Below are 24,413 nucleotides of genomic sequence, written 5' to 3' on the forward strand. Positions count from 1 at the left end.
CCAATTTAAAACGCTATTTTTTAGTTTACGTCCATTTTTAAGGACTATGGATTCAATATCAATCCTCAACCACTATTTCTGTACAAAAAATATGTTATTTCGGTGTAAAATTATTCTTAACCTATCAATTGTTGTATATTTTATATATTTTCTACATTTTTTTCCAATTTAAAACGAAATATTTCCAACGACATTATTTTTAGCTATAATGTGATACAATTCAATAACCATCACGTCACATAGCTCGTGGAGAGATTGTTATTGTTTTTATAATAAATTTTCCATAATAATTTCACAAAAAATTAATTATTTACTAATAATATCATTATTAAATATTCAAAAATACATTTTACATTACATTCGCCGGTGGATTAGATCAAAAGCTTCCATTCGCTAGCCAAAAATGTCGTATTTCCGTAATCTAGACAATAATACATTTTTATTTCCCGAAAGAAACGCCCTCCTATAATTTAAAAGCTGCTTTATGCCTCTCTAATGATTTCCTAGCCCGCCGTTGCTTTTTATTTTCATTTTCTTCTTCATTCTTTAACAGTATAATCCATAACTAACAAAATATCGTAACGCCCAATACAGACGACACTCTTATTATATAAATAATAATAATAATAAACCACCTTGTACAAAATTTCGTTAATTTACAAAACACGTCTGATTTTATTGACTTTTCGACAATCCCCGGTAACAACACGTTACGATTTTCATTACTAATTATTGTCTACACTTTGACAGTTGACAACTGACATATTTATGATGATATCTGTCAGAATTTTATAGCGCGTTCGACGTATTGTTTTTTATTAACAATTTGTTTCAACATTAACTTTTTTTTAGTGTATAAACAAAGTAATATGTACTGTCGGTGAATTATTTCTTGATCCAGTTTGATTAATTAGTTTTCACGTAGGTTTTAAAAGGATTTAAAATGTTGGTGATGATGAACGAGGTTCTGTCACCGGAACGTTGCTATGGCCGACACGTTTATTTAAATACAATTTTTTTTTCAAACAAATTTGATACCTAGTGAAAAAATTTTCGTGCGTCTATGTTTTTTCGACTTGGATAAAAAGATTGTGAGTGTTTCCTAGCGATGGGACGCCGGAATAGGGCTGAAAGGACCCCCTCGATAGGGGTTTTTTTTTCAACGCGAACGATTCTAAATAATGGCGTCATTTTAGTGCAGAAGATCGTCTTTGTTAAAAGCCGCATGAAGATATAGCGAAGATATCGACTATCAGTGGCGTTACTAAGAATTTACATTCATATATATACGGGGTTACACAAAATGTTGCATTACTTTTCATCGGTTATAATTTTCTTAAAACTTTTTGACTTTTGACAGTTCTATTTGTGTCACGGTAAAACTACCTCTCGCTAGGTGGCGCTGCTTGATAATCAAGCGATTAATCGTAGCACATATTGTCGTTTAGATCTTTTTAAACACACCTCGTAGTAGTTTTTTTACATTTTTTATCGTTCTAGTATGATTTAACGCTCTAAACGATACCATTAATGTCTAAAACGAACGATTTTTCACGTAAATACGTACCTGGTTTCTATTTTCGATACGAAATCGTTAAGCTACGTCTACACCGTACGTATATTTCCGCAAGGAGTTCGCTTATCTTTTGGAACGGTGTAAGTTTATGGGATTAACTCGGAAGCATCTAGCACGGAATATGGGGTGTACTGATTACCGAGTATACGAGGCCGATAAAGATTTTCTTCGGATATCGAACCGCATTTTCTCGGTTTACGCTTTTAAAAGTTAGTTCTATCTCAAAATCGATTTACGTCGACGATTAACTCCGTTTTAATTTGTTAATTATTATAAGGACTCGGTTTTCGCGTAGTAAAAAATTTAACTGCGTCTATGTTTTATCTTCCTGGAAGTAAAACTTTGTTGGAAACTCATTTCTTGGTAATTTCCCAATATACCACAACTATATCTTCTTGAATGTTGAGACCAAGCTCAATTTGCATATAAAATGATTCGAACACAGTTGTATTCAGAAGCGCAACTTCGGGGCGTGACATGTATAATTTAATAGAATAATATTCTGAATTAATACGTGGAAAAAAAATTTGGTTAGTTAGCGTTGATATTCAAAAAACTTACTCGTACTTAACCCTGTATATTTCTCACAAATATGGAACTGATGAAATTTAATACACACAGTTACTTAGATATACATTTTCTTAATTGATTGATGTCGAAAATAAACGAATATGTCCAATGGTTTCGGAAATACAGAATTTTTTATACGACCATGTCAAATTTTTAGTGATATTTTTCGAAAAAAAACGTACTTGTAATTAACCCTGTATATTCCTCACAAATATCGAACTGAAGAAATTGAATACACACAGTTACTTAGATATACATTTTCTTAATTGATTGATGTCAAAAATAAACGAATATGTCAAATTGTTTCAAAAATACAGAATTTTTTATACGACCATGTCAAATTTTTAGTGATATTTTTCGAAAAAAAAATTACTCGTACTTAACCTTGTATATTTCTCACAAATATCGAACTGAAGAAATTTAATACACACAGTTACTTAGATATACATTTTCTTAATTGATTGATGTCAAAAATAAACGAATATGTCAAATTGTTTCGAAAATACAGAATTTTTTATACGACCATGTCAAATTTTTAGTGATATTTTTCGAAAAAAAAATTACTCGTATTTAACCCTGTATATTTCTCACAAATATGGAACTGATGAAATTTAATACACACAGTCACTTAGATATACATTTTCTTAATTGATTTATGTAAAAAATAATTGGATATGTCAAATGGTTTCGGAAATACAGAATTTTTTATACGACCATGTCAAATTTTTAGTGATATTTTTCGAAAAAAAACGTACTTGTAATTAACCCTGTATATTCCTCACAAATATCGAACTGAAGAAATTGAATACACACAGTTACTTAGATACACATTTTCTTAATTGATTGATGTCAAAAATAAACGAATATGTCAAATTGTTTCAAAAATACAGAATTTTTTATACGACCATGTCAAATTTTTAGTGATATTTTTCGAAAAAAAAATTACTCGTATTTAACCCTGTATATTTCTCACAAATATGGAACTGATGAAATTTAATACAAACAGTTACTTAGATATACATTTTATTAATTGATTTATGTCAAAAATAAAAGGATATGTCAAATGGTTTCGGAAATACAGAATTTTTTATACGACCATGTCAAATTTTTAGTGATATTTTTCGAAAAAAAAATTACTCGTATTTAACCCTGTATATTTCTCATAAATATGGAACTGAAGAAATTGAATACACACAGTTACTTAGATATACATTTTCTTAATTGATTGATGTCAAAAATAAACGAATATGTCGAATGGTTTCGGAAATACATAATTTTTTATACGACCATGTCAAATTTTTAGTGATATTTTTCGAAAAAAAAATTACTCGTACTTAACCTTGTATATTTCTCACAAATATCGAACTGAAGAAATTTAATACACACAGTTACTTAGATATACATTTTCTTAATTGATTTATGTCAAAAATAAAAGGATATGTCGAATGGTTTCGGAAATACAGAATTTTTTATACGACCATGTCAAATTTTTAGTGATATTTTTCGAATAAAAAATTACTCGTATTTAACCCTGTATATTTCTCATAAATATGGAACTGAAGAAATTGAATACACACAGTTACTTAGATACACATTTTCTTAATTGATTGATGTCAAAAATAAACGAATATGTCAAATTGTTTCAAAAATACAGAATTTTTTATACGACCATGTCAAATTTTTAGTGATATTTTTCGAAAAAAAAATTACTCGTATTTAACCCTGTATATTTCTCACAAATATGGAACTGATGAAATTTAATACACACAGTCACTTAGATATACATTTTCTTAATTGATTTATGTAAAAAATAATTGGATATGTCAAATGGTTTCGGAAATACAGAATTTTTTATACGACCATGTCAAATTTTTAGTGATATTTTTCGAAAAAAAAACGTACTTGTAATTAACCCTGTATATTCCTCACAAATATCGAACTGAAGAAATTGAATACACACAGTTACTTAGATACACATTTTCTTAATTGATTGATGTCGAAAATAAACGAATATGTCGAATGGTTTCGGAAATACATAATTTTTTATACGACCATGTCAAATTTTTAGTGATATTTTTCAAAAAAAAACTTACTCGTACTTAACCCTGTATATTTCTTACAAATATGGGACTGAAGAAATTCAATACACACAGTTACTTAGATACACATTTTCTTAATTGATTGATGTCAAAAATAAACGAATATGTCAAATGGTTTCGGAAATACAGAATTTTTTATACAAGCACGTCAAATTTTTTTATGAAATAGTTGGAAATACTTATTTTTAGCTAAATTTTGCAAAAAAATGATGTATATTATGTGTTTTCGTTCAAAAAATTCAAAAATATTATTATTTTCTAAATTAAATATATAGTTTTCCAAAAAATCCCATTTTTATGAATTTTCCGTCTATAATAATTTGTTTTTAGAGCAACTGATATATTTTTTGAACTCCTCGTATATTTAAAAAACTCCTTCCCACAAAAATTTAAAACCTTTCATTTCCAAATTTTAGAATTTTTTTCTAAACTTACTTCATTCTAATAAGTCAAGAAAATGAGATGAAAAAATCATAAAGTAATTGATTTATCGATTCCGAAAGGGCGTATGACTTTTGGTAAAAAAAAAATAATCAGGAACCACCAAAAATTGACTATAATAAGGTTATTTTATAATAAAATTAATAGAAAAGGGGGTCGTATGATTATTAGCGATAAAAATAACCAGAAACCGTTGAAAATTAACAAAAATGAGGTTATGTTATAATAAAACTAACAGAAAAAGTTCCCAATTGTTATAAATATGAAACAAAAATAAAAAGGGGGCACATAGAGGGACAAGAAAATTGCAGAAAATTAAAAGAAAACAACGAAAATACTCAGCACAAAGAAAAATAAAAATAAATAATAGAAATGGTGCTCAATTTATTGATTTCAAGAGAGCGTATGAATATTGACGATATAATTATCAAGGGACAGTAAAAATTAATCAAAATAATGAAAAAAGGGGCAGTGCCACAGCAGAAAATAGTAGAAAATAGTTTTTTTTTTTCTGAAAAATATCGTTACTAAATGCTTATTTCCATAATTCGTATTATACAGAGTGTTCCGGGATTCGATACAAAAAATTCATTCCCTCATACGACCATTTCTGAGTTATAGGACTGCAAAGTTGTAAAATTAGAACTCGATCAATAGTTAACTATTACAGAGACAACCTGTACAATTTGTAGATAACAAAAATCAATTTTCCAATCGATTTTTAACAAAAATGTATTCTTTGTTTAACTCGATAAAATTTATGGTTTAGGAGATATTTAGATATTTAGATCGTCGTTCGCCATAAAGAAACATTCTGAAAAAAAATATCATAAATTGTAATTATTTATTAAAAATACTTAGAGGAGGTATTAAAACATAATCAAACATTGTATATTATACAGATTGTTCGTTTAAAAGTTACCATAATCATACAACCAAATTTAATCCAGGTTTCGAATCAAAATAGTTTAATTTGAGAATAATTTCGCATAAATAGTTGACTTATATTGAGATTTGGGAGTCCTAGAAGATCCCTAGAAGTCCTAGACGCCGATTCGGTAAAACTCCACAGCAAACGCGACCGCATTCAGTCCCGCGGAACGAATCATTCGGTGGTTAGATGCCGTCAGACAATTCACGTGATTTTACGCAATTTAAAATGTGGATTTATGAAGAAACCTCTTAGCAAAAATTAAGTGATTAAGATTTTCTTTTTTATTTCAGGAAAACTGTCAAAATTATATCAGGATTATGGCCAAAACCGACACGGGGAAACTTTTACTTTGCGGCACCAACGCTTTCAAACCGATCTGCAGGGAATACAATATTTTAACGAAAAATTACACCGTCTCCAAAGAGAAACCAGGCCAAGCCGTGTGCCCTTACGACCCCCATCATAATTCCACGGCTATCTACGTCGGTAAGTTCGTAATTTTTTTTATTTTCCCATTTTTCCCAAGTTTTGTACTACCACTCGTATATTTTACATATTTTTTCCTAACTTTGGCTGATAAACTGTCGTTTATTTATATCTAACAACTTTCTGGATAATTCCGATTCTAGAATACCGCAAATAAACAAATTGGAAATAAAAAAACAGTCACAATATTAAGTAAACGGTTTATAAAAACAATACAAAGATTTTTCACGTTGTATATGAATAGAAATCAGCGCGTTCGCCAAATTTTGGATTATATTAACGTAATAAAACAGAACCCACTTCACGGTTTATATCAATGGACGAGTTCGTATCAATATTTAGCTTCGACTTTTTCGTATTTTTATTATTATTTATTAGTAAGACGAAGTAACTTTTAATTTTGATATAAATGATCATAGATGGCTCCTATTTATTCGTGCGTTCTTCTTCTTTTTACCTCTACTACAGTATTTTTTCTGTTTTCGATTAAAGTTTGTTTCTTTTCTTACTTTTCGACTTCGATTTATCCCGATTTTGATCGATCGGATTTGACTGTGACTGACGCACAGATGGCGCTGTCATTGACAAATACATATGACGTTTACGATGTACCAACTGTCAAATAACTATGCGCCGATTCAAAGGTCGATGGAAACGATGATTAAATTGAACGAATTAGGTTATTCAACCACAGTATAGTCCCGATTTGACCCCTAGTGAGTACTAGCTATTATTTTCTTGTAAAAAAATGTTAGTCGGTAGTAAATTCGGCCCAAATTGAGAAGCAATTGGTTGACATTGATTCTAATTTGAGGTTAGAGACAAATTCTTTTACAACCCCGGTATTTAGAAGTTGGAGAAAAGTTGAAATGATTGTTTGGATTGTCGAAAAAGATTAAGTTGATTAATAAAATAGATTTTTGGGCGAAAAAATTTGTTTTTCTTATTTATTCACTCGATTTTTTGTGGTTTGTTTTTGTGAAATTTTTGTCGTACAAAATAAATCAACTAACCTCGAATTATAGCGAGTTTATATCACAAAAGTGTGGGATTCTATTAGTTTCGATTATATGTCGGAATAGTAGTTGATTTATTTACCATTAATGACGGCGGGCGGCGGCGGGCGGCGGCGAACTCGATCTATGCCTGCCGAGACCGCCCATTCAACACCCATCGAACCAAATCTATATCCCAGTAGGTTGTAATGAAGAAAATAAGATACTCTATCAATCACCCTCGTGTATTAACGTCACTTAAAGGTAGATCCCTACTCAAAACCCCATTGATTTTAAATAGAAAAAAAGTATCGAAGAAAATTTATTTAAATAAAAAATTTATGATAATTTTTATCGATTTTCAAAGGGAATTCATCTCCATAACATTTTTTTCTCATTATTTTCGCAATATACGTCGAAATTTCGGAAAAATTTAAATATTGGCGGAGGTTCCTACGAAGCGACTCCGCCAAAATTTTAAAAAACTCGATACGATCCACATTTTGGTTAATAAAACCGTTACTAATACATCCACCACGTTCCCCTGAACTACATACCGCGGAAATCGTAAAAACTCGATATATACAAGCAAATAATTCCAATAAAAAATTTATGATAATTTTTTTCGGAATGTTTCTTTACGGCGAACGATCTTAAAATACAAATATGTGACATTTTTCGAAAATAACTCCGAATTTAATCGATTTCGATGTTCTAATCCATAGAAATCTCCATGTAATCGTCGAAAAAAACGTCGAATTTCCCTTTTTTTTGTTTTTAAGGTTATTTTTCAACGGGAATTCATCTCCATTACATTTTTTTTCCCCATTATTGTCACAATATACGTCGAAATTTCGGAAAATTTTAAATATTGGCGGAGGTTTCTACGAAGCGACTCCACCAAAATTTTAAAAGCCTTGGTACGATCCACATTTTGGCGGTAAATGGTTAATAAAACCGTTACTAATACATCCACCACGTTCCCCTGAACTACATACCGCGGAAATCGTAAAAACTCGATATATACAAGCAAATAATTCCAATAAAAAATTTATGATAATTTTTTTCGGAATGTTTCTTTACGGCGAACGATCTTAAAATACAAATATGTGACATTTTTCGAAAATAACTCCGAATTTAATCGATTTCGATGTTCTAATCCATAGAAATTTCCATGTAATCGTCGAGAAAAACGTCGAATTTCCCGTTTTTTTTTGTTTTAAAGGTTATTTTGTGCGGAAGGAAACGATCGAGAATTCGATATCGAGTTAACCGAGCGAAATATAAAAAAATCTTTCTTTTTGTTTCAGATAGAGACCTGTATACGGGAACCGTGGCCGATTTCAGTGGCATGGACCCCATCATCTACAGGGAGCCATTGCAAACCGAACAATACGATTCGATGAGTCTCAACGGTGAGTTTTTTATTTGTCTTTCAATATAAACATTTTCCTTTCCACCAAAAACCAAACAACGAATCCGGTATTGAAAACTACACCACAACGGAAAAAAAGAAGAAGAAAAAGCTGTATAAAAGGTATAGATGAAAAAATACATCAGATTATCTGTGGTAGAATAAATATGGTGTTTTAAACGTTATAAAAAACCTTATTTTTCATGTAGAATCAATTTGTGATCAAAAATAAAACATTCCGTTCGAAAAACCTCATATTTTATTTATTTAAATACTTTTGGGACATCCTGTATAATCGGAAATAACAAAATTTCAACGTTTTCTTTGTATCTATCTACTGTCGTTTTTGTTTACCACGACCTCCAATTATATACCGACTATTCGCTGATAAACAAGCGAGGTATTTATACACAACGGTTTTCTCGATAATTAGGATTCTAGAAATTTCGAAATTTTAATTTGACTCGATAACGAGTTGATTAATGATAACCGGTTCAATTTTTTTTTTCACAGCTCCCGATTTCGTTGGATCCATGACTCAAGGGGACTTCGTTTACTTCTTTTTCAGAGAAACTGCAGTCGAATACATCAATTGCGGAAAGGTGAGTTAATTAATACAATTTTCGTGTCGTAAAGTTTTCAAAATATAATAAGGGGTTTGTGGGGGGGGTCTATAACTCCGGGCCGCAGGTCCAAGAGAAATTTTGAACAACATTCCAAGGTCACTATTTCCAAATCATTCAGTTTTCCTTCAAACTTTAGTTGCCGTATTTGTGGACCTCGCAAACGTCGTCTTTTCATAGATTTCCATCAGGACGAGGTTTACATGCAACTTTAGTGAAAACATGTCATCAAGGATCATTTTTCAGATCATCTGCTTTAGAAGATAAAAGATTCCAGTTCGGTTAATCCAGACCCCAAAAGTTCTTGTACCAAATGCGGTTCTTTTGAAGTAGAGTTGATTAAGACCAAATTTTTGACCAACTGCTCGATTTAGAGACTTTGAGGCAGACATCTAGGATGGGTCTGTTGTAAAACTAGATGTGATTGAACCAAAACTTCGTACTTGGTCAAAGACAAGACAACAACAATGGACTTGGATCTCCATTCCTTCTTTAATTTGAATTTAACCCAAGAGATTATGGATCCAAAACGCTTCCACTGAGTTCAGAATCAAAATTAGCATAATCTTGTACCAAAAATGGACATGAACCACCATTGGAGAAGATGGTACCCCATGGACAAGACGTTGGAAGCTTGGTCTCGGTTCCAGAGATGCTGGATCATCCAAAGAAGATTTGAATACTTGAAGAGGACTCCAAATTATGGTCAGTTGTACTGTGGAGCAGTTAAATCGTCACTTTGAGCAGAATTGAAGCTGAATAGGTAGCTGCAAGTGAAGGCGCGAAGCTGAGTAGGTTGGCTGGAAGTCCGTCTTCCAAGAACCCGCAAAACTAAACGGAAAAGAAATGTCGTAAATTGAGATTGGTGATTGAAAGCAGAATAAAAAAAAATCCATTAGACTCAATTTAATTTTCTAAATGCATATTTATTTAAATTCGCATCGAGGGCGTTCGTTTTTCGGAGCTTACTTACAAAATGGCCACATAAATCTTTTGGAAAAAGCAAGAGACCAAAAATAAATTTTAAATGCCTTCATTTGTAACCTTCCGAGAAATCTAATATTGGGGCCACTGGGGTAGATGCCGAACTTCTGATTAGAAAGTTTCGGGATCTTTCTTTGTGTTTGTTCGGCTTTAGGGAAAGATGTATGGTTGTGAAAAATTTCGTGAGCATGTTTTAGTTCTATTTTATGCGAATACATTACTTGTTTCGCTTTTCGAATCGTTTGGGAAACTTTTATATTAGTTTTCATTCAAATTGAGCTGTACAATCTTGAAGGGGCGACTCGAAACAAAATTTTTATACATATCGTCCCACGACGAGTTAAAACTATCTGTATATGACGAAATACTTGTAGTAGAATCATGAAAATTTTTACGTTTTACTTTTCGGGTACGTTCTTTTTAACTAGAAAATTTTCAAAGATGGCCGACTTCCGGTTCTACCGGAAATCGACTATAACTTTGTTATTTTATATGGAACACCCTGTATATTAATACATTTTTGGAATCTACGTAAAATTTTAATAAACTTTTATCTAAAAACTTTTTTCGAAAAATGCACGGTTTTCGAGTTATTAATTCTTTCGTAAAAAATTTGACAGTTGACAACCCTTATAAATTATTTTTTTACGACGATACCCTTAAAGATATGAAAATAATTTTTATTCGGTTGTTTTTATCAAGGTTAGACGTATTTGAATCTATGTTGAAAATGTTCCATTTTATACGGGGTACGTATGAAAAGTGTTCAAAGTTTAACTTCATAAATATCAAATTTCTTTATTTTTTTAAATAGAACCACCCGGTTTTTTTCTATTTCAATATATACAGGGGTAATTTCGAAAATTTCGAGGTATAAATATCTAGATGTAATAAATGAAAGTGGGTAAATTATACGAGATGTCCCACGACGAGTTAAAACTATCTGTATATGGTAAAATCCTTATCGTAAAATCATGAAAATTTTTACGTTTGACTTTTCGGGTACGTTCTTTTTAACTAGAATATTTTCAAAGATGGCCGACTTCCGGTTCTACCGGAAATCGACTATAACTTTGTTATTTTATATGGAACACCCTGTATATTAATACATTTTTGGAATCTACGTAAAATTTTAATAAACTTTTATCTAAAAACTTTTTTCGAAAAATGCACGGTTTTCGAGTTATTAATTCTTTCGTAAAAAATTTGACAGTTGACAACCCTTATAAATTATTTTTTTACGATAACACCCTTAAAGGTATGAAAATAATTTTTATTCGGTTGTTTTTATCAAGGTTAGACGTATTTGAATCTATGTTGAAAATGTTCCATTTTATACGGGGTACGTATGAAAAGTGTTCAAAGTTTAACTTCATAAATATCAAATTTCTTTATTTTTTTAAATAGAACCACCCGGTTTTTTTCTATTTCAATATATACAGGGGTAATTTCGAAAATTTCGAGGTATAAATATCTAGATGTAATAAATGAAAGTGGGTAAATTATACGAGATGTCCCACGACGAGTTAAAACTATCTGTATATGGTAAAATCCTTATCGTAAAATCATGAAAATTTTTACGTTTGACTTTTCGGGTACGTTCTTTTTAACTAGAATATTTTCAAAGATGGCCGACTTCCGGTTCTACCGGAAATCGACTATAACTTTGTTATTTTATATGGAACACCCTGTATATTAATACATTTTTGGAATCTACGTAAAATTTTAATAAACTTTTATCTAAAAACTTTTTTCGAAAAATGCACAGTTTTCGAGTTATTAATTCTTTCGTAAAAAATTTGACCCTTATAAATTATTTTTTTACGATAACACCCTTAAAGGTATGAAAATAATTTTTATTCGGTTGTTTTTATCAAGGTTAGACGTATTTGAATCTATGTTGAAAATGTTCCATTTTATACGGGGTACGTATGAAAAGTGTTCAAAGTTTATAAATATCAAATTTCTTTATTTTTTTTTAATAGAACCACCCGCTTTTTTCTATTTTAATGCATTCGGGGGTAAAAAGTAAAAAATCCTATTCCAACTTTTAGTCATTACCGAAAAATTTCAGGTTTTTAAGTATTATTATATGTTTTAACAAGTTTTAATTTTTTATGTATACTTTTAGTAGATTTTGCAATAAATGACACTTATTTAACTGTCATTAATCAATTGTTGATATTTTAGAGAATCGAAAATTTCGAAAAATATGTAAATAGCAGCAAATTATTTGCAATAACTTTGTCACATTCGCCATGTATTAAAAGCAAATTTACGTAATTTTCGTTATTAAATTGAGACACACACTGTATAAAATGAAAATTTTTCAACATAGATTCAAATACTTCTCACCTTGCTTAAAGTAACCGAACAAAAACCATTTTCATATCTTTAAGGGTATCATCGTAAAAAAATAATTTATAAGGGTCTGCAACTGTCAAATTTTTTATAAAAAAATTAATAACTCAAAAAGTATGAATTTTTCAAAAAAAGTTTTTAGACAAAAGTATACTAAAATTTTGCGTAGATTTCAAAACTGTATTAATATACAGGTTGTTCCATATAAAATAACAAAGTTACAGTCGACTTCCGGTAGAACCGGAAGTCGGCCATCTTTGAAAATATTTTAGTTAAAAAGATCGTATCCGAAAACCCAAACGTAGAAATTTTCATGATTTTACTATGAGTATTTTACCATATACAGATAGTTTTAACTCGTCGTGGGACACCCTGTATGACGACTTAAACGAATTATATTTGAACCGCCCTCGTAAAATACCAACAATATATTCTGCGTTTAATATAAAGTTTATTTGTTCAGACCGTCTATTCACGTGTGGCGAGAGTGTGCAAGAATGACCGTGGAGGGCCTCATCGTTTTCGTAATCGTTGGACTTCTTTTTTAAAATCACGCTTGAATTGTTCGGTAACGGGGGAATTTCCATTCAGCTTCAACGAAATACGTAAGTATATAAATTTATATAAGTATAGCCCGGTCAAATTCGACGTAGAAAATAATTAATAAAAATAAAGCGTAGAATGAAAAAGTTGTTTCTTTAAGAGTCAAACTCGCTAAACTACCCCAAAAGTAGTATAGAGATATCTATATTTTGAAGGAATAAGTTTCGGAACCGGAAAAGACCGAAACTTCTAAAGTCTAATTTGACTGGACTATTAGTAGCGGATTTTCTTTTTTTTTCGCATTTTGCTTTAATCGAATGTTTTTGAAAGTTTTCCAATAAAATTTATATATTCACATAAATGAATATACGAGGTATTTCCAAAGTAACTCAAAGTTTTAGTTTATGAAATTATTGAGTCGTAGCTTGAAAATTTGTTCCTTGATGTAGACTTCAGTCGTAAATATTCTAGGTTAACAATATGGCGGTTTGTGTCCGTTTGAACTAATTATTTCGTACGAAATTAATATGAAATTGAAAGGTAAATAGTTTCGATACAAAATAACCACATCTAACTTTTAATCATTTTGTATTTGGGACACATCATAAGCGTTCGTATCTATATCCCAAATTGTGACGTACAGGGAGTATTACATACGAACGCACCCCTCAATTCTGATTGTAAATTTTTACCCTCTTTTGATAGCTGTCATTGTCAAACATCGATTCAAAATTCATAAATCGTGTAGTTCAATACTACTATGTCTATGATTCTATTATTTTAACTACTTTTGACAGCTGCCATTGTCAATCATCGATTTCAATCACTCGTTACGAGACTCGAATGTATATAATCGAACGCACCCGTTAATCTATTTGACAGCTGTCATTGTTATACATCGACTTAAAGTTGATAAATCGTGTAGTTTACATTTTTATATTCTAAACTACCCCAAAAGTGGTATAGAGACTTCTAGACTCTAATTTGACTGAACTATTATAAAAAGATGTAGCGTCCCATAGTTTCGTTTCTTTGGAGAATTTCTTCTCTTTCCTTCTTTTTTTTTTGTTAAAACATCTTGATGAGTATGTAGTGAAAATTCGATGTTTCATATTTGTAAATTTCACGTGGAATTTTTAGAATCAACAACGGATCTAATAGACGGTAAATATGGAGATATACAAGCCCAACTCGTATATGGTACTTTCACGACTCCTCCTAATAGTATATCCGGTAGCGCCGTTTGCGCTTTCAGCCTCCAAGATATTACAGATACTTTCGAAGGTAACTTTAAAGAACAAGCCGCCATCAACTCCAATTGGTTACCTGTATTAAGTAATAAAGTACCGGATCCTCGACCTGGACAATGCCACAACGATAGTAGGACTCTACCAGATCTGACACTCAATTTTATCAAAACGCATTCGTTGATGGACGAAAGCGTACCTAGTTTCTTTGGACAACCGATTCTGATTAGAACAAGCTTCCAGTAAGTAATTTTATCATTTATATATATATAAAAAGACTAATTTAAAAGGTAACTACCTTTATTCTTGTAAAATTAGAATTTGTCTTTGTCTTGGCTACGATCTGATTTTGTGCAAAATGAAACCGAATGGGGTAGAGTCTTTGAATTATTACCTGTACACGTAAAGCCATGGATCATCTTTAATGTTTTCACACCTTTTTGGGAACCTGTAGCTAGCTGAGGATAGAGAAATGGCTGCCAAAAATAGTCTTTTGCAGTTGAGGTCTTCATTTTATAAAAGTCATCTTTAACACGCCTAGATAAAGAAACTTTTGGAAGCTAGCAGTGAACATATTTTGGTACATCGACACTAAGTGGATTGTCTGTGATTTGGGCCAGAATGTGGTGACGAAAGAGATTGCTAAAGAAGTTGATGAAAAGGTGTCTTCGAGGGTTTTATTTCGAGTCAAATCTATCACTTATAAGTCGATTTTTCGAATTTTATTTTTTAAATACAAAAATGTGTCATGGAAAGTTTTATTTTTTTTTGTTTCAGTTACAGATTCACGCAAATCGCAGTAGATCCACAAGTCAAAGTCCCAGGGGGTAAAACTTACGATGTACTTTTCATCGGAACAGGTAAATTGACTATAATTTTTTCTAAATATCATTGATGTTTAATTCATCGGATTTTATTCATTTTTTTGTTCTTTATATCATTGTATGGCAAAAGAAGAATTTGATTTTTGTCTTACTGCTTTTTGCAATTTTAGAGGTTAAATTACATTTTTTATAAGTTCTATTTTAGTTTCTTAAGCTAGTATTCTCATTAAATAGTTCAGTATTTATTTTTCTTTGTATCTGAGTGATGTAGGATATAAATATCTGAGTCTAATCTAACTCGAGGTAAACCTAACCTGTACTAAACCGAGATGAAGTTAACCTAATCGGAAAATGATAGCGAAATAGAAATAGGCCCTTCCAAAATGAAGTACTATAAATGGATTTGACCACGAAAACGCTAAACTAATGTGTTTTATTATGATATTAAACTGAATAGTTTTGCAGTCTCTTCACTATTTGAATTTTTCTAGATAACGGAAAAGTTATAAAATCGATAAACGGTTTATCCGCCGATTCGAGACACGGCGTTCGAACTGTGGTTATAGAAGAAATTCAAGTTTTTCCAATCCACGCACCGGTACGAAGTATAAAAATAATGAAAAACGTTAAAAATGGTAAAGAAGAAACACGACTGGTGGTCGTGTCTGATACGGAAGTTCAATCTTTGAGGGTACACCGATGCGACAGCTCTAAAATCTCCAGTTGTAGGTAAGTTATAATTTGAAGATGTCTATTTACTTTTATTTGATATTTACTAACTTTTAAACCAACATTATATATTTTTTTTTAAATTAAAACATACGTTAATCTGTTTAAAAAGAGTTTTTGGCACATTCTACACACTCCCACGATCGTTTTCGTTGAAAATCTCGTTCTATTGATATGAAAAATGTTATAGGTTAACAATATGGCGGTTTTGTGCCTTTTGAACTAATTTTCCATATGAAATTGGAAGGTTAAATAGTTTCGGTACAAAATAACCACAAACTTTTAATAATTTTGTATTTGGGACATTATAAGCGTTCGTAACTAAGTCCCAAATTGTAACGCTCAAGGAGTATTACTAACGAACGCACCCGTTAAACTTTTTGACAGATGTCATTGTCAAATATCGAACGCATCCATTAATCCATTTGACAGCTGTCATTGTCAATTGTCGATTTGAAGTATAATAAAAATTATCATATATTTAACGTGTCTTTTTTTTTTTTTGGAAAACGACTTTATAATTTTTTTCTTTCAGTGAATGTGTGGCTCTGCAAGATCCTTATTGCGCTTGGGACAAAGTACAAGGAAAATGCCGATCCAAAGGTTCCGGTAGATGGGGGGAAGAAAGTTATTTTTTCCAAAGCGTTAGTACAGGAGAACACGCCGCTTGTCCCCCTTTAAAACTGGGAAAAGACGCGGGATCGGTGGGGGGATTGAGCTCGTCCCAACCCAAATACAATTCCGATCACCAACCGAGTAACGATAAACCCGATGGACAAGTCATTAACATTATTCAAGATAAACCTTTCGAAAGTAGCGGTGAGTTCTGTTTCTAATTATTCTTTTTATTGTATAAAATCGTGTATTTCTTCGTTTAGGTCCGGCAGTAACCGCCACTGACGCTCATCCGAATCAGTACCCCGTAGAAACGCTCATAATGGCCGTTGTGGCAGGTTCCGTATCCGCCCTTGTCGTCGGATTCTTCGCGGGTTATTTATGCGGTCGTAAATGCCACAAGGACGAAGACGACAACCTCCCCTACCCCGATACCGAATACGAATACTTCGAACAAAGACAAAATATGAACAGGTAATTTTTTTTTATTAATAATTTAATTGGGCAGCGATTTGATACAATTTTTTTATTCGCAGTAGAATCGCAGCCGAGCCGAAATTACTTCCGCAAGAAGAAGTGACGTACGCGGAGCCGGTGCTGGTTCCGCAGCCGCCTCCGAAGCTTCATTCGCCTAAAAATACGCTGCGTAAAGGGCCGCATCAAAATAACGCGGAGACGCTCTTCCAATTCCAAACTGACGGCGGCTACAATGGTCGAGATAATTATAGAGGTCGTGATAACTTCGGGACGTTAAGGTCCCATCAGGTAAACAGAAGAGATTATTTGTGATAGATTCGTTTTTTTTTTTTTTCTATATGTTTCCTTGGGCAAGATTTTAGGAAAAATATCTTCGTTTTCGTTTATTTTAATACTGAATTTTCAGTTTTTCCCATAAAATTAACCTAAAAGTGCGAAAACGCCGATAAATTTGAGCTTATGTCACATTTTTCAAATTTAGAAAACTTTTTTTTTAGTGTACAACTTATGTAATTTAAAATTTCGAATTTTTTTTTAGTTTCTAGTAATTTATTCCATTCTAAACTCTCCGTGCACACTAAATATAATAAATCGTATAATAAACTATAAAATCCCATGATTTTTTGACATTATAAAAAAATCAATTTCAAAAATTATAATAGCGTTTCCTAGTTCCAACATTGCAAGTTAAGCTACTCGATCATAGATGGCGCTATCGACAATAAAATTTAATACAATCTATTACCACATAGTCATAAATTTAATTCTTGTTGATCTGTGGTTTGTGTGGATTTAATTTTGGATTAGTAGAGGCGATTAGATGTCCAATTACTAAATCATTCTTAAAGTTGAAAAATATTTGTATCAAACTTATTATCTTTCAAAATAAAAATGTTGTATTTCTAGGTTATGTTAGTATATACAGTTTTCAATAGAAAAATTTCTACTACAAATATCATAATTCGAAAAAATACGAGGAGAATCATAAAATTTGACAAAAAAAAATGGAAATTGTGAAGTAAACATAACCTCGAAATGCGAATTATCAGTTAGTTATTAATTCTGGATTGGTTCTAGCAGTTCTTGAATCTTATAAGGACTAAAGGTTCAAAATCTTCATTATTTCAGGTTGTTTCGTGTTATTTTTGAAAATAGAACGCACCAAAGACAAAATTTCAACTGTGTTAAGTAATAACTGGCAATGGATAAATTTGTGATGAAAAATTATTACGAACTGGTTCATAATCAAAAGCATGATAACAGCAGTCCTGAATTGATTACGAACTCGTTCTGAATCGCATGTCAATATTTCATGGTGATTAATATTTTTGAAAACGGATTTTTCCTAAGATCTTTAACAGAAGTATGTCAGTCTCCACAATAAAGTTAAAGAATCTCGGTAAAAAGTCGATATACAGAAGAATCGATCTCATTTTTTTTTTAATTTCAGTGTACTCGTATATAATAACAAAAATTTCTATCAAGTTTTATAATACTGCCTTCTATAAAATCCTATTTTCAATTAACTCAATAAAAATATAGATTTTTCACTTGTTTTTACCCAATTTTGATAATTTTCGTATTCAAAAAAATGCAACGGTAGTAGTATGTGGAATGTTTTCTCAGTGTATACAAGCATTTGACATAAATGTAAAGTTTTCTATTCTATCAACGTCATTCTCAATCACTTCAAATTTTGTTTATCAACATCTTTTATTTCAAAGTAAGTAGATCAATAACCTCAAATTCAAACACTCGTAACTTAGATTCGGGAAACCGTATTATTTGGAATAATTTCAAAAAAGTGGTAAAAACAGTGTGAAAATCTAATTATTTGTACAATAAACAACTTCTATTATTTAATATTTAATAAATTAGATTGAATATTGATAAAATAAACTATTCGATTATATATAAAATAATTGCATGTTTGGAATCCATTTTTTGATAAAATATCAAATTTCTTTACAATGTAATACTTGAATCGTTCTTTTTTTGTTACATTGCATGATTGTGTCGTTTCATGTTTTTATTTTTAATATGTGAAAGCGTGTAAAGTAACGATCTATTTTTTTAAAAAAAAAAGGTGCATAAAACAATTATAATGCTAATCTACTTTACTCATTGAAAATATATAATTAGATTACTTTATATTAACAAAATGGTAATTACCCAACTTTCTTGTATTAATCCGATGATTAGAAGCAATAAAATACAAAATTCTCAATAACTTTCAACAGCGAGAAGATTTGTAGAAATCGCCTATTTATCAGTTGTTTATTTGTTGCTTGTTGTAAAAAAAACTTGTCATCACTTATTTTTGTGTGGAAATGAGGCACTTTTATAACAATAATATTCACCTAATCAAAATTACCTTGTTTATTTGCGCTTAAAATAATAATTATTTGACTTTACGTCCATTAAGGGTTATATCTTTCTTCTTCTTTTTTATACAATGCCATACTTGTACCAAATGGTTTACATCCACCTTATTACGGAGTGAAAAATAATTCGGAAATGAAATTTTTTGTGTTCCGAGTTCCATCTCATAGATTTATTTATCAATTTCTTACTTCAGTTGTCAATTAATAAATTTTTATTTCAATTCTTTGAATCCTTTAACTTTGATATCAAAATTAGATAGTAATGGTAAAAAAAAATCGAAATTTGTACTTGTTTTTATATAAATTAACGAATTATTGGATTTGGGGATATAGTATAACGGCAGTATATACCGGGTGATTTTTTTTTGATCATATAGATATGGATATGACTGTTATTTTTTAAGTACCTACTACCAGCACTGTTTTAAGCATGCTTCATTAACCGCACCACTAGGCTATTCATCTACATACCTACCCCACCAAAAAAGAAAACGTTGTCCCTTTTAGTTGTTACAGGGTGATAATTATCGGCGAGGCGACGGCTTCGGAACAACGCGAAGCGTCAAGAAAGTATACCTCTGAGAAAACAGCGAGGAGGGGCGAAGTTTGGGTCGCGTTCCCCGACCCTCCCAACAGCAGAGATCCGGTCACAGCGCCCTGCCGACCAGCAGCGGATCCTCTAGCTCTCCCTCGCCACCCTCCTCGTCACCGTCGCCGACGCCACCCAATACTGCCTCCTACATCTACAGGGCGTAGCTGTTCACCTAAAAGGCGCGATCTATCGACGGAACCTAACTTCTGAGATATAGAGAGAAGGCGTTGCCGCAGTACTCGATTAACTTGGTCCGAAAATCGCTGCTCTGTTTGTATAACGGTAGAATTTCGGCGTATAATGACGATTTTTAATGATGATGTTTGACTGGCCTTCTTTAAAGTCATAGGTTCGTAGGGAAATTATTTTAATCAATATCGGAATGAGAGTTTTACGAATAAAAATTGATATCATCGAGTAAAAATTTTTTAAAAATTAATGAAACACCCTATATATTATAATATTTTTCCGATATATAGCTTTGCTACGTTATATAAAGTCTAGTACAAGCTATTGCAAATTTAATTGTAAAACAGTAACATATTTGTTACCCTGTATATATATAAATATTCCAAATCGCCCCTGTATATGGGGAATTAAATTTTTATAACAAAAAAAATTATTTGATTTTAAGTTGGCCATCCTGTATATTTCTGAATGGTCAGATCACACAATACAATTTTTGACATTTAATGAACCGTTACGTCAATTATAAATAAAAAAAATCCCAATCATTGTTTCAATAGAATATAAAAAGAGTTTTTGTTAGAATTAACCAAAAAAAAACTTAATTATTAATTTTCTATACACAAATATGCACAATTAGTTTGTTTACCACGACAATATGGCCTACGTCTCAAATCACGTTACTCGGAATCAAGGACTCTTTCATAAGGACAGTCTACTTCCATTAATCCCACATAATATTGTGACGTCACTAATTACATCAACCATCATATGACAGTTTTAAATGATGTCATATTAAGTCGAATTAACATTTCTTCAATCTGCTTTAATTTTAATAGTCCTTTTCTGAAGTTGTGTTTATAATTCATTTCAAACTTAAGAACTTACTCACAATTTATTCATCTATATAATTTGTTACGTAGTCGACCATCGTATGCTTTGTGTAAGAATCCTCGACTTGAATTGACCTTGTATATTATATCGATCGATCATCGATCTCAATCTAGTAAAATTTTTAGTGGTGTGAACTTCTGTAGTATAGTGTGCCGTGGCATTTTTGACACTATTGACAGTTTCTTCTCGGAAACATTCCGTTAGGTTAACATTTTTCTAATCGTATGAAGATATATAATTGAAAAATTATAGTTTTAATATATCGATAAAGATTTTATAAAGTTAATCTATTGAATTAAAACGACGGGCTACAAGAGATCGATCAGGTAAAGTTTTTTTAATAACTTGATATACGTAATAATATATAGGGTGTATAAAGCAAAGAAACTGGTTTTTTTTTAGTAATTATATTTGTTTTATATTAAATCAAATGAGATTTCCGTATGAATCGATAACGGGAAGGGAAAATTTTAGTATTGCGTCATAGTAAAAAAATATATATTATATAGGATGTAGTAGAGGGCAGTGTGCATTTTTTAGATACGACTTGATAGACTTGTTTATTATAAATATATATATATACATATTCTGATGATTAATAAAGTGCTTCTTATGAATGTGTTTAGGTAAGAATGTGGGTATAAATAGAATTGTTATAATTTAGCAAAAGATAATAACATTGTGATTAGATTTATGATATTCTTTAGCTATATAACGTTGTTCCATCTTATAAATAGTCTAGTGAATATTAAGATAGATTCATATATATATATATATATATATAAATATATTCCAATTTTTGTTTAGTCACGTGATTGATGATTTTCTAATTAGATATTTACAATTAGGTGTTGCTACATTTCGTGATTACGAAGATATAATTTTAATGAAAATATTTCAATTTTTATTAAAATGTGATAAATTGATGTTTTTTTATGAAAAAAAAATTACGGAGATTAAACATATTTAATGAAATAAATGGTTGTAGATAGAATCGAACGCACAATATTAAAGGATATTTGTTTTATGTAGCAATAATTAATTGTTTATGTTTATTTTGTATGATATATTAGAAAATCGAAAATATATTTTTGCAGCGACTGCATTAATCGCCGATTTCATCTCTGTGTGGAAATATTAGATTTGCTAGACTATATACACCATCTTGTTATATGAAAAATGTATATTCTCTCATCAAATCGTATTCGTTCGCTTTGTAATGACCGTGAACAATATTTTTTTATCTTCGTAAACAGAAAACAAACAAAATGTAGTTGTTACAAAGTGAGCGCTCCTATTTTTTCATTTCCGTTCGCTTCTCGGTATTTGTTTAGTGCAACTAGTAATGTACATAAGACTGAAAAACTGTAATAACCAGTTTTGATTTCATAAAAACAAATAAATGCTGATTCCGCGTTTACTTATATTGCTTTTAGTAAATACGTTTCGACGGGTGACGGATTCACTATTTAGAGCCTATATATTGTTTATAATTATTTTCTATACAATTTTTTAATAAGTCGCTTTCCCTTCCTAGTAATCAACGCGTTCTTAAACGCTTTTTTTTAAATTACGGCTTTGTACATACCTTTTTCAAATATTCATCGCTTTCTAGATACTTTCTTTCAATGTTTTTGTCATTCCTAGGCGTTTTTTCTGATATCTATCTATTGCCAGATAATGCTTTTAACTATTCATGGCTTTCTAGGCAATTTTTCAATATTCGACACTTCTTAGACAATTTTTTTAGAATGTTGTGTCATTTTTTGATACATTTTTGCTTTCTATACATTTTTTTCAATATTCATTACTTCCTAGTGGAAGTTTTCTGAAGTGGTTAGCCATTCCTAGATACTTTTCTGAAATGGTTAGTCACTTCTAGATACGTTTTTAGTATTCACCACTTCCTAGACACTTTTCTGAAATGTTTAGCCACTCCTAGACACTTATTCCAATATTTACTACTTTCCATAGAAAGTTTTTAACAATTCATTACGTTCTAGGCTTTTTTCAGTATTCACCAATTAATGAATACTTTTCTGAAGTGTTTAGCCATTCCTGGATACTTTTTGAAAATTTTTAGCCATTTCTAGACCCTTTTTCCAATATATATTGCTTTCCAGACAATGCTTTGACACTTTATTTCTCATATTTGACAGTTCTTAGTCACTTTTCTCCATATTTGACAGTTCTTAATCATGTTTTTGTCATTGTTGACGGATCGAAGAAGATCAATACAACATGAGAAGTTTCGACTACATAAATAATTTATCTAGCGATTAGACTTAGTAGGTAGACGGTGGAAAATGGTCAATAATTGCAATAAAATCATAATTTAAAAAAATTCGATGTATTTTGTTGTTGTAAATATATCTGTCGCCTGTCATAACGTATTATAGGCTTATTATGATTTGTTAAACATTATTTTTGTTTTTTAATTTAACGAGTGTATAACAAATCAGCAATATGTCAATTATTTGGTGCTCCGCACCTGACAAATACTATACTCACTTTAATGTAATTAAGTTTGTAAAAATAACAATCAGTCGAGATTTTCGCTGATGATTGTTAACATTTTTTATTGTTGCTCAAATGTTTATTTAATTTATGTACCACAACTCGTTTTTTTTTTGTATTAAGAATATAATGGAAACTGACATACACTGAGAGAACTTCTTTTAAATTTTCCGCGAATTATTTTGTGAAGTTTTACAAAACGTTTTTTAGCGGATCACTTGAAAAAAGTTCCCTGGAATCTATTTCGTTTTAGTCTGTTTTAGTCTCTAAAAGAAAAACGAAATTATTTCTAACCGATATTAGTGTTTCCTTTTTTCATAAGTTTTGTATAAAAATGTAGATAGATTTTTAATGATATTATACCTAGTCGTGTTATGATAACTTTTTGAATTTGGCACTCGAAAATTTTTATAGATCTAGCAGTAGGAAAAGCTCTTTTTACATTTTTAATATAATACAATGCTCAAGTATATTCTAACTGTTTCATATCGCCCTAAATACTGAATATTCTATCAATAATAACATTCGATAAAAGCTAATAGAAATTACGTATTTATTTGATGAAATTGGACACTTGAAATACAAACAAATCTTAGTTTTTATTCAAAATTCAGTTCTTTTTATACCAAATAATCAAAATTAAGTAAATTCAGATATTTACAATGCCATTTTTAATAAAATTAATCCTTAATACAAAGTGAAACTTAACCTCAAAAACTATTTAATTCAAGCTTCATTCTATATAATTATTCATTTATTATTCTATTAAATAAATTGAGTACTTACATAATATAATTTACACTAAAGAAAAAACGTTATTTGAACTCTCCTTTCGTTAATTTAAACCTCATATAAAAATTTTATTTACGTGTAGAGACTAACAACGCCATGGCACTCACAAACTTTTGGTACGAATTTCAAA

The 24,413-nt window shown here is 30.7% G+C and overlaps 1 protein-coding gene across 2 annotated transcripts in view; it reads left to right on the top strand.

Annotated features, from left to right (window-relative positions):
• The window catches only part of LOC130449794 (semaphorin-1A), a 294,931-nt gene extending 274,243 nt beyond the window's left edge, over positions 1–20,688 (top strand). Inside the window, exons 5-15 of one of the 2 annotated variants that reach the window (XM_056787799.1) lie at positions 5,911–6,106; positions 8,412–8,516; positions 9,029–9,117; positions 12,947–13,088; positions 14,167–14,515; positions 15,051–15,133; positions 15,589–15,826; positions 16,362–16,645; positions 16,705–16,915; positions 16,978–17,206; positions 19,810–20,688. In XM_056787799.1, the coding sequence (XP_056643777.1) occupies positions 5,911–6,106; positions 8,412–8,516; positions 9,029–9,117; positions 12,947–13,088; positions 14,167–14,515; positions 15,051–15,133; positions 15,589–15,826; positions 16,362–16,645; positions 16,705–16,915; positions 16,978–17,206; positions 19,810–19,884 (2,001 nt within the window). In that variant the 3' untranslated portion in view covers positions 19,885–20,688. The remainder of the gene's footprint in view (positions 1–5,910; positions 6,107–8,411; positions 8,517–9,028; positions 9,118–12,946; positions 13,089–14,166; positions 14,516–15,050; positions 15,134–15,588; positions 15,827–16,361; positions 16,646–16,704; positions 16,916–16,977; positions 17,207–19,809) is intronic. The other variant, XM_056787798.1, reaches the window with a different exon arrangement.
• The last annotated feature ends 3,725 nt before the right edge of the window (positions 20,689–24,413 follow it).

This window comes from Diorhabda sublineata, chromosome 10 (genome assembly GCF_026230105.1).
Source record: "Diorhabda sublineata isolate icDioSubl1.1 chromosome 10, icDioSubl1.1, whole genome shotgun sequence".
In the NCBI taxonomy this organism is placed as follows: domain Eukaryota; kingdom Metazoa; phylum Arthropoda; class Insecta; order Coleoptera; family Chrysomelidae; genus Diorhabda; species Diorhabda sublineata.